Genomic DNA, 11,396 nt, shown 5'->3' on the forward strand with positions numbered 1-11,396 from the left:
GGGTGGCACTGGAGGGGCTTTGAGGTCCCTTCCAACCCAAACCAGGCTGGGATTCTCTGGAATTAAGTGGGTTTGGGTGGGAACGCCTTCACCTTGATTTTCACAGGATTTAATCCCTCTGTGCAATGAAGGTTATTCTGGGTGTGGCCAATACAGAATTGTCCTGCCTCAGCTCCGGCCCCTCGCCCCGGCTCCAGCCCTCCTGACTTCCCACAGCAAAATTCCAACCACTCCGGGGTCACTCCATGCCCCGATTTTGAACACAAGGAGCACAGGCACATGGGAATACAAGCAAGGAAAGGAAAAGTGTATTTATTAAAATAATTCCAATAATTCCCATGACAGCACATGATTTTTTCTTAAAAAAGAGATTCCTCCTTAGAAAGTTATTATTTACCAGCTGTTAGACTTCATTTTCAATAAAACATCAAGAGAAGGAAAAGGTTTTAAGCAAATCTTCAACTGAATTAAATTAAATTAAACTGAATGAAAATAAATCTGAGGTCAGTCAAGTTTTTGCGCTGAGCTGATGGGTGAGAAGAGAAGGAACTGAGAGCAGTACCAGGAACCAGCCCCTGTGCCCCAAACCCTGCAGCAGCAGCAGCAGGAGAAGCCCTGAGCTCTGCTGGAGAGCAGGGAGCACATGCCCGGGGTGCCCATGGCTGCTCCCACACAGCTCCTGGCTCCAGACATTCCAGGGAGAGCCCAGGCTGTGCCCAGCACAGTCCCTGCCCAGCCAGGGAGAGCAACCCAACAGCAGCACGGGAGAGTCCCGGCAATCCAGGCTGGAATTCCCAAAAGCAAAGGCAAAGCAAGAGTGGTTTGGTTTTCCGTGTCCTCGTCCACAGCCATGTCCAGTTCCAAGTTCCTTTTTGACCCTCAGGGTTTATGCAAACTGCAGGAAGCAAAGGGAGGGATCGTTGTGCTCGGCCCCTCTATCAACCACACATTTTGATTTTGCTTTTCACAAGCAAAAGTCACATTTTAGCGTTTGATTCTCTTCATGCTCTGTGCTGGCACAGAGAGATCTGGGGAGTTACTGGTGCTAAGTTTCCCTATCCTAAAAAACCCCAACACTCCCCCCCAATAAAAACAACCACACACAAAAAGAGAAAACACAGGAACAAACCTTTCCTGCCTGTGCAGAGCACCCAACACCTGCACAGCTGCTGCAGGTTCACATTTCCCCATTGCCCCCCAAACCCCCACGGCCGCTCCCCCAGACCAAACTCCCCCTTCAAACACCCGGATCTGCCCAACTCTGCATCGGGGCAGGCTGGCTTTGGGCAGGGGCTGCAGGGACAGGACCCGGGAATGCTTCCCAGTGCCAGAGGGCAGGGCTGCATGGGACACTGCGGAGGAATTCCGGGCTGGGAGGGTGCCCAGAGCAGCTGGGGCTGCCCCTGGATCCCTGGCACACAGGGAAACCGGGCAGGGAGAGCTTTCCAGCCACACCCCAGGGCCCATCTGGGAGGGGCTGAAGGGTCAGCCAGTGGGAAAGGCTGGATGGGGATTATTTTTGGAGGGGAACACCCCACTCACCGCAGCCTTCAGGGCCTGGTCCAGGTCTGCCACCAAATCCTCCTCATCCTCCAGCCCCACCGAGAGGCGGATCAAGGTGTCTGTGATTCCCAGAGCTTCCCTTTCCTCCTCAGGCACTGAGGCGTGGGTCATGATGGCCCTGCAGGGATAAAAAAGAGAATTTTTCCTAAGAACTTGGGACTTTAATTGGTAAAACCAACCCAGCTGGTTCCCTGCCAGCACCCCTGAAAAGGCAGCAGGATTTGACACCTCCTCTGTGCCGCTTGTGCGACCCCACAGCTGCAAAGAGCTCCTGGCAGCAGCTCCTGGAAATGATGGGAATGCTGACAAGCCAGGGAATTGCATCTCCAGGTTGTATTTCCAAGACACAATGATTAATAAGAAGTGGATACTTAAAAATCTGGAATTTAAAAAGGAGAAAATCCCATTCCTCTTCCTTCCAGAGCTGTATTTTTATTCTAAAGAAGAGCTGGAAGCTCTGCATGTGGGGAATGTGCAGCCTCCAGTACAAAACCTCCTGGTTTCACTTCTGCTTTCTCAGATCCCTTCTCAAACTGTCCCAAATGATTCTGGAGGGTTTATCCCCTCCAGCCACAGAGCACACAGGCAAGAAGGGATTTCCCCACGTGCTCAGTCACTGGCACCAGCTCCTGTCAGCTCCTGGAGGGGTTCAGGGTTTGCTGTTAATCTGAAATCAATAAGTGAAACAATTGAGCATTGAAATATAGTCATTAATTTCCATGTATCTTCCCAAAAAGCAAATTGGCTTTGAGTAAAACAATCCAATTCCATCAAAATCCTGGGTCCTGCCAGGGAGCCAGAGGCAGCTGGGTGCACACAGTGAGCTGTGCCCCCTTGTGTGAGCAGGGAGCACGGCATTCCTCAATCCAAGCTGCTCCTTATCCCAAGGCTCAGCAGCTTCTGCGACTGTCTGCATGGACACGAGCTGTGCCTCAGCCCTCCAGGCAAAATTCCTCCATCCCTGGACTCTCCCAGAATTCCCTCCCTCTGGGGTCTGCCCTGGCTTTGTGCTGCATGACAGTCCTGGAGTTCCACTACAGGCAAAACAGCTTTGGGGGCTGGAAAATGGTGGGAATTTTGTGGTGTTCTGCAGCTTTTTGAGGCTCTGAAAATGGAAGGATGAACTTACGGATGCTCTGCCAGGCTCTCGTAGCCACCCAGACTCTCAGCCAGGGTAAACACCTATAGGAGAAAGGGAAAGGAGGTCATGGCTGCATTCAAAGGGAGTTCATAGATCCTGGAATGTCCTGAGTTGGAAGTGCCCACAGGGATCACTGATCCAGCCCCTGGCCCTGCACAGACACCCCAACAACCCCAGCCCCGGGCGGAGCTGCACCAGCCCCGGCTCCCCCGTCCTGCAGGAAGCCCTTCGGGAGCAGCAGCTCCTGGGCTCAGCTGGACACGCCTCCTCGCCCTGGGAGCAAACCAACACTTCCCGGGGCCGAGGCGTCCCTTTGCTCCCTCTCATTAACCCCCAGGGACAAATGATCCCCAGTCGGAGTCGGGAACACCCAAAGCACCAGGCAAGAAAAGCCACTTCCACCCTCCCCTCAGCAGGGCAGCTCCAGCTCCCTCTGAGGGTGATTTTATTGCCTTTACCTTCAGCTTCTTGAGGAAGGCAGAGGCATTTTTGATGTTCCCTTTGACGTAGAAGGTGACCATCCCAGGACAGCCCGTGCATTGTTTCTGCATCACCTCGTACTGGGGGTGGGAAGGCAGCCCTGGAAGGGGAAGAGTTGGGAGAATTCCCAGTGAATTCCAGTGCAGAGCTGGGGCAGCTCCAGTCTCACTGAGCTGGGCACCCAGCCCCAGTCACGGGGCACCACAGCTCCCAAATCCCTCCCCCGGGATGCTCCCAAATCCTGCCCACCCACCTGGGTAAATGACCTTCTCCACCTGGGGATGGCGTTCCAGGAACTTGGCCACAGCCAGGCCGTTCTGGAAGTGCAGCTTCATGCGGATGTGCAGAGTCTTGAGCCCCCGGTTGCAGAGGAAACAGTCAAAGGGGGAGGGGACAGCTCCCAGGGCTGTGGGAATGGCAGCACAATTCCACAGAGCTCAGCAGCGCTGGTGTTTTGCATTCAGCAAAGCCAAACGCGTCCTCATCTCCAGCACTTCTGAGGTTACAACAAGTGGGAAGACACCCGAGGCAATCTCTGCTCCTCATCTCCCGCACTGGGGAGCCAGTTAATGAGGCCAATTAACAAGCTCAAGGATTACATTCATTGGGCACAAAGCACCTTCCCTGCCTCTGCTGAGGGCAGAGCCCTGGACAGGAATTTACTCCTGGCAATGAAGAGGCCGGAAAATGGTTGGAATCAACAGAGATGATAAATCTGCAGTGGGCACATCCTGCTGGGCGAGTGAGTTCCAAACCCCCCTAACTGCAGGTGGGCACCCCAATGGTTTCAGGATGTGCCCCAGAACACTCCCAAAGCACCCAGGAAGTGGAGACCAATGTCTCTCATTTGATTGGAGTTTTTATACTGGAGTTTTTTAATTGAGCTTTTCCCAGTTCTGTTAAGTTACATTCCCAGGCAGATTTCCCACTTGTGTGCATGCACTCCCTCCCCAGCAGGAGCTGGGGATGTGAACAGGATTCCTGTCAGGAATTCCCTGTCTGGACTTACAGTACTGCAGGAATTTCAGCCTCTCGTAGAGATCATCCCGGTTTACAGAGACCAGGCCCATGAGAACATCGCTGTGCCCTACAAATGACAGGGGACAAGAATGGGATCAGCCACTCCAGCTGCTCCAGGGTCCTGCCACAAACCCCCACTGTTAATAAAATCCCTGGGACACCTCCCACTGTCCCAGGCTGCTCCCAGCCCCAATGTCCAGCCTGGCCTTGGGCACTGCCAGGGATCCAGGGGCAGCCCCAGCTGCTCTGGGCACCCTGTGCCAGGGCCTGCCCACCCTCCCAGTCAGGGATTCCTTCCCAAGATCCCATCCATCCCTGCCCTAAGGAAGTGCTGAACTCTCACACTCACCGTTGATGTATTTGGTTGCAGAAGTCATACAAATATCAGCCCCCAGGGACAAAGGACGCTGAAAGGAAAGGAAAGGCACAGCTCTGAATGAAGCTGGTGTGCACTCAGGTTCCTTCCCAGCTATTCCAAAGGGCCATGAGCTTACACAGGAAAAATAAGTGGAGAAACCAAACACAAAGACCTGAGGATGACCATAGAACATGTGCTAAAAGCAGCAGGACAGGGAGGCACTCTGAATTCATGGTAAGCACAAGAAAATGGGATTTAAAAGCACTGCTCCAACTCCCACGGGCTCCAGGGAGAGAAGAGATTGAACACATCCAACATGCAGCTCATATTTGGGAAAAATAGTTCTGTTGCTCAGCTGAGGCAGGGACAAATAATGGAATTTACTCTATAAAGTGCATTTCCTTAGGAAATGAAGGACTCAAACTGCAAAGCAAAAGAATTGCTTTGTTTTCCAGGTGCTGGAGATCCTGCCCTGCATGAGGAAAGGAGGTTCCTTTGCCAGCTCTCTGTCCCCTCAGCTCCCAGCTCTCCCCAGGCGCCTCCTGAAGCGAGACAAACCAGGAGGTGGATGGGCAAGAGGTGCTGAGCAGTGCCAGTTTTTTAATCAATTGCTAATTAAGGGACTGTGCACGTGATATCAACACATTCTAAAGAGTGAGGGGCATCATTCAATATGTAACAAAGCAGGCAGATGCAAAGACTGCTGGTGCCACAATAAACACAGACTGACACCCAGGGAATGTGGAGATGCACAGCCAGAACCACCATGGAAAAGGCCTTTTACACTCAGTATTGATGGACAGATCACTGTGATATTCTCCTTTTCTTAGCACAGTGTGGTGCATCACCTACTGCTCTCACCAATTAATCATTAGCACTGGCTTTCGCTCCACACCAGGCTGCTCCAGACACATTAACCAGCTCCCTGTGCTCTTCCACACAGCCCCTTCCGGAGGAAATTGAGAATTCTAAAGTGAGTAATATGTTGCAGGGCAAAATCACCAAGCCTCTGGTATGTCCCAGGCCAACTGCAGAGCTGCTTGAGCTAAGCATTAACACTTTCTGCAGAGTTCTCTTAATTCAGCAAGATCTCAGTACCCTGAACAAAACCAGGCACTTTGCACTCTGCAAGAAGGGTGACTTTACACCTAAAATACCAGGGCTTAGCTGGGTCTCCTGGGAAGTAGATCTGATATAATCCCTTTCCAAAGGTGTCTCCAGCTCCCCTGGGACAGGTGACACACCTGGAAGTAGGAAGACATGAAGCTGTTGTCCACGGCCAGCAGCACCCCCGGGTACCTGCGCACCACGTCTGCGCAGGCGCGGATGTCGATCACCTTCAGCGTGGGGTTCGTGGGGGTCTCGAGCCAAACCAGCTGCACAAACCCAACAAAAACACCAGGTCAGAGAGCTCCCAGTGCTGGGTGAGCCCCAAGGGCTCTGGGTGCTCACTGGGGTCAGCTCCCCACGGGCTCTGTGCGGCGGGACCGGGCAGTGGCCCTGCTGCAGCGAGGGCAGCCCTCAGCTGGGCTCCTCCAGGCTCAGGGAGCTTCCCTTCCGCTGGGCTGGCACCATCCCAAGGGCATCCCAGCTGGAGAAGGCCTCGCACAGCCAGGACTGAGTCTTGTCCCAAACCCTTTCCCAGCTGAGCTCCCTGCCCCTGGAGCAGGGATCACCCACCCAGTGCCACGGAGCACCTCCGGCTCCGGGCTCCTCGGGGTTCCCTCTGCTCCTTCTCACCTTCTCCCTTTTCCCTCCTCTCTCTCTCCAGGGGTTTTTGCCCTTCTTAGGATGTTTTCCATGAGGCAGCACACTGGGATATGGTGGATCCAGCTGTGCCCCAAGCTGCCCCCCCTCAGCTCAACAGCTGCAAGAATAGAACAATTTAATATCCCTTTAAAATCCATTTCCCTCTCCCCTACCTTGGTCTCTGGTGTAATTGCAGCTTCCAGGCATTCTGGTTTTGTGAAGTCAACAAAAACCACTTTCAAATTATTTTCTGAGGCTATTCGCTTGAAATATCTGTTTGTGCCTAAAAAAACCCAAAAATCACAAAATGAAACAACTTCCTTAACTTTCATTCCCTGCTCTCCAGCCTCTTGCACCACCCAGGGACAGTCAGGAGGGCACAGCTTTATGCTGCACACCAGAAATGGCACATTTCTGTTTTCTTTGTTTACAAAGTTTCAAGATTGTTGCAGGTTTAATGATCCTGAAACAGCAATAATGGGAATGTGGGATCAGAGTGATTGATGAAGTTCTGGAAATCAGTGTGGGAGTTTTTGACCAGGAAATTAAACAGAGAAGAAGAATGAAGGGGAGGACTCCAGCTACTGTTTCCCATCCCTCCATTAAAAAGGATTCCTTCCTGTCTGACCTTGAGGCCTTTCCCTGGGAAGACAAAAGAATCCAGCAGCAACAGTTGATCCACGGATGTGCTGATGCAGCACTCACTACCAGGAAATACTGCCTGGATTAAAAACTGATTGACTGGGGCCTTCTGCCAAGACTCTCCCCAGGGACTCAGTTCTCCATCCAAGCATGAAGGGATGGAACATGGAGGTGGAGTCTGTGAGCTGAAGGAAACATCTGAGTGATGTTTGGGTGGTTTTTCTGCAAGGAAACCCTTTCTTCATAACAAACCAAAGCAGAGGAGAAACAATGAAATTCCTCCCTGCAGAAACCAGCCCAGGCTGAGGCTTTAATGAGCAGGGAATGTCCCTGGGAACTGCAGTGAGCTCACCCTGTGGAAGGACTCTGGCAGTGCTGGATGCACTCTGCCACTGGGGAGCTGTTTGGAACAGGGACTGATAAAAACAGTGCAAGGTCAACACCAAAGAGTGGGTTGGGGCAGCACTGAAGTGTTCAGAGGACATGGGGACAACAGAGCAAAGTTGTGCTTCTGGAGGAAATGATGAATTGTTGTTTGCAACAGTCCAGACAAAATGCTGGCTGGGAAAGGGCCAAACCTTGGGAAGGGCTGGGAGAAACACCAGACACTGGGAAGTGCTGCTGCCTTGGGCTGCAGAGGCTCCTGCTCTGCAAACAAACCTGGCCAAGACAAAGGTGCTGCCATTTCCCCTCACTCAAACATGGATTCCTTGTTATGTATTTCTAAGCCTCCATGTTGTGCCAACAGATTATTTCAACATCCAGATCAGACAGGGGGATCTGTGTCCTCACAAAGTGAAAAGGCTTCAAAGAACAGTGAGGTCCTACGTGGGAAATTCAGAGTTCCTGAGAACCACAGGCAGGTTTAATCCCTTGCACAATGAAGACTGAAGCCACAGGGTGCTGTACCCACCTCCATAGACATCATCCATGCAGATAATTGTGTCCCCTGCCTTCAGCAGGTGACAGATGTTCAGAATAGCTCCTAAGCCAGAGGAATAAGCCAAGCCTGGAAGAGAAAGGAGTCAGTGGCAGATGGGCTGTGCTTGATGTGACACAACAAGTCAGACTTGCCTTGGCCTTCCTCGCTTTGCCTCTGAAAAGAACCTGTCCTGTCACTTTCCTGAACGAGAAGCGTTGGGCTCTTGCCCAGCACGGAGCTGCTCTTGCCCACAACCAACAGCCAGAGCCGTGGTCACGGAATCATGGAATGGTTTGGGATGGAGGGACCCCAAAGCCCACCCAGTGCCACCCCTGCCATGGGCAGGGACACCTCCCACTGTCCCAGGCTGTCCCAAGCCCCGTCCAACCCATGAGGTGCTCACAGTATTTGGCTCCATCGAGGGCGGCCACAGCCTTTTCCAGGCATTCCCGGGTGGGGTTCCCAGACCTGCTGTAGTCATAACCCTGGTATGGGAATAAGAAAAAACATCAGAGAGAGCACTGGGAAAGTTTGGGACAACAGCAGTTCTAGGCTCTCTAAAGAGCCTTGGCTGAGGACATCCAGCTCCTCCCAGAGCAGCAGGAAGATGTCCCAGCACATCCAGCTGGGAATCCCCACCAGAGAAAGGGGTCTGGGGGGCACTGGTGTGAGGAGCCACATTCTCCTGCTTTTCCCTAGGAATCCATCTGTGGGCACTGTGGGAGCAAAGGGCTTGGGCTGCACAGTCCAACCATCCTCAGAATGCCAGGCTGGGTCAGGCTGGAAGGGACCAGGAGGGTCCCTTGGTCCCATCCCTGCTCCAGCAGGGCCATCCCAGAGCACAGGGCACGGGATCCTGTCCAGACAGTTCTGGTTATCTCCAGTGAGGGAGACTCCACAGCCTCTCTGGAGGAAATTCTCAGGAAAAACGTGTGTCCATCTCCATCACACCCACAGGGCACTGGACAACTCCTCTCCTCAGTTTTTGAGAACCCATGCGTTTCTCAGTGCCACAGCTTTTATGCAAATTCTGGGGAAATTTAATAAGGAAAACACCACTCATGCATGCACAGATGCAGTTGTTACCGAGAGAACCTGCTGAGCACCCTGGGATTTGCCTGCTTTTAGGATTTCTCTTTAAGGACAACTTCCTTATAGTCAGGAATCCTGCAGATCGCTCTGGCAGAGCTCCCAGCAAAAACATGGATCCTGTCATCAGGCTGAGGATACAGCACCGTGACTCCTCCCGCGGGCCTCCTCAGCACAGCTGGGATTCTGTGTGGAATGAGGGATCACAAGGCAAATTCCTCCTGCCGACCAGCACGGCACGGGTTTGGAGCAGGTGCTGAATTAGGAGTGGCAGCTTTGTGCCACGTCCCGTCAGAAATTCCAGCATAGCTCATTGCAAACCTTTCCAGCACTTTCTACAGGGCATCCACAAAATCCTTATGAAATATTCCCTCGGTTTGGAAGGAAAACTGAAGCAGGCTCTTACACAAAGCGTGTGTAGTGGAACAGGGATCCTGCCCGGGCCCTGCGGCGGGGGCAGGGCAGGGAGAGCCTCCCAGATCCCCGGCTCCGGGCAGCCCTGGAGCAGCTCCCTGGAGAAAGGGGGCTCTGGGTGCTCCCTGCTCCCCTTCCCCCGCCTTTCACACGGGAATCATCCCAATCTCTCCCGATCCCCGTCCGCTGCGGGAACACGGAACCCCGGGCTGGGTCAGGCTGGAAGGGACCACAGCGGCTGCTCCGGTCCCATCCCTGCTCCAGCGGGGCCATCCCAGAGCACAGGGCACGGGGTCCCGTGCAGGCGGCTCTGGAATATCCCCAGCGAGGAGACTCCACAGCCTCCCTGGCGAAAGCCCCGCTCCCGGCGGAGCGAGATGCTCGCGTTTGCCCGGGAGCTGCCACGTGGGGAAACACCTGCACCGGGAGCTCCCTCCCCTTCCCAGGACCTGCCGCCTCCCGGGCCCCCGGGCGGGCCACGCTGGGGCCGGGAGGGGGGCTCGGTGTCCCTGTGGGTGACCCGCTGTCCCCGTGGCGGGCTCGGTGCCCCGGTGGCGGCCGCACTCACCGCGTGCTCGCCGGGCGCCCGCTGCTTGAAGGTGGTGGAGAGCGAGATGGGCGGCACCACGGCCCCGGAGCGCCACTGCTCGGGCTCCTGGCCGGCGTGGATGGCGCTGGTGGCGAAGTGCTTGAAGGGCGGCAGAAACCCCCGCGTCCCCTCGCCTGCCATGGCCGCGGCTCTGTGGGACCGGCCCTCAGCGCTCCAGGGGGCTCGGCGGGGCGGGGCCTCCGCGCCTCCTCATTGGCTGCGGCGCCGGCGGGGCCTCCGCGCCTCCTCATTGGCTGCGGCGCCGGCGGGGCCTCCGCGCCTCCTCATTGGCTGCGGCGCCGGCGGGGCGGGGCCTCCGCGCCCTCCCATTGGCTGCCGGTGGGGCGGGGCCCGCCCGCTGGGGGGCGCCCGCGCGCCGCGCGCTGTGGGGCCGCTCCCGGGGAGCCTTCCCGGGATCCAGGAGCGGCTTTCCCTGGGAATGGCCGGGAATAATCCGGCAGCACGCGGCTGATCCGCAGGGGAGCAGAGTGCTGACTGCCCGGCAGCGCTGCCTGGAGTACCTCGGCACCTGGGAATAACCCCAGGCACGGCACAGGTTGGGGAGGACCTGCTGGAGCAGCTCTGGGGAAGGACCCGGGGGTGCTGGGGGACGGCGAGCTGTCCCTGAGCCAGCGGTGCCCACTGGGATCCTGAGGGACGGCGAGCTGTCCCTGAGCCAGCGGTGCCCACTGGGATCCTGAGGGACAGCGAGCTGTCCCTGAGCCAGCGGTGCCCACTGGGATCCTGAGGGACAGCGAGCTGTCCCTGAGCCAGCGGTGCCCAATGGGATCCTGGGGTGCATTGGGAAGAGCATTCCCAGCAGGGCAGGGAGGGATCCTGCCCCTGTGCCCAGCCCTGGGGGCACCTCTGGGGTGCCGTGCCCAGCTCTGGCTCCTCAGCCCAGCAGGGCCAGGGAGCTCCTGGAGCGGGGCCGGCGGAGGCTGCGCAGCTGAGGAAGGGCCTGGAGCATCCCCGTGCCCAGGACGGGCTGAGGGAGCCGGGGCTGCTCAGGCTCGAGAGGAGCCCCAGCTGAGAGGGGCCCTCAGCCCTGGCTGTCCCTGGCTGCAGGGAGGGCTCAGGGCAGGGCCCGGGCTCTGCTCCGGGGCCCGGCAGCGGCCCCAGAGCCACGGGCAGGGCCTGAGCCCAGGAATTGCCCTGCACAGGAGGCAGAACTGCTGCCCTGGGCAGGGCCCAGCCCTGAGCAGAGCCCAGAGAGGCTGTGGGGTCTCCTCCCTGGGGATATTCCAGACCTGTCTGGACTCAATCCTGTGCCCTGGGCTCTGGGATGACCCCGCTGGAGCAGGGAGGTGGCACCAGAGGAGCCACTGTGGGCCCTTCCAGCCTCACCCAGTCTGGGATTCTGTGATTAAAAATTAATTCACTGGGCCTCCCTGCCAAGGTTGTTTCGCATGGACTGACGTCCATGGAA

General features: G+C 56.0%; 1 protein-coding gene across 1 annotated transcript; it reads right to left on the reverse strand.

Moving 5' to 3' along the window:
- Nucleotides 1–296: 296 nt before the first annotated feature.
- Nucleotides 297–10,144, reverse strand: CTH (cystathionine gamma-lyase). Its single transcript, XM_082287616.1, has 12 exons — nt 9,947–10,144; nt 8,279–8,360; nt 7,867–7,962; nt 6,485–6,594; nt 5,807–5,938; nt 4,554–4,611; nt 4,194–4,271; nt 3,438–3,590; nt 3,163–3,284; nt 2,693–2,745; nt 1,543–1,681; nt 297–895 (listed from the first exon to the last, which is right to left on the reverse strand). The coding sequence occupies exons 1-12, from the start codon at nt 10,106–10,108 to the stop codon at nt 887–889; spliced, it is 1,194 nt and encodes a 397-aa protein (XP_082143742.1). The 5' UTR covers nt 10,109–10,144; the 3' UTR covers nt 297–886.
- Between the last annotated feature and the right edge of the window lie 1,252 nt (nt 10,145–11,396).

This window comes from Coloeus monedula (assembly GCF_965178545.1).
Source record: "Coloeus monedula genome assembly, chromosome: 9".
Lineage (NCBI taxonomy): Eukaryota > Metazoa > Chordata > Aves > Passeriformes > Corvidae > Coloeus > Coloeus monedula.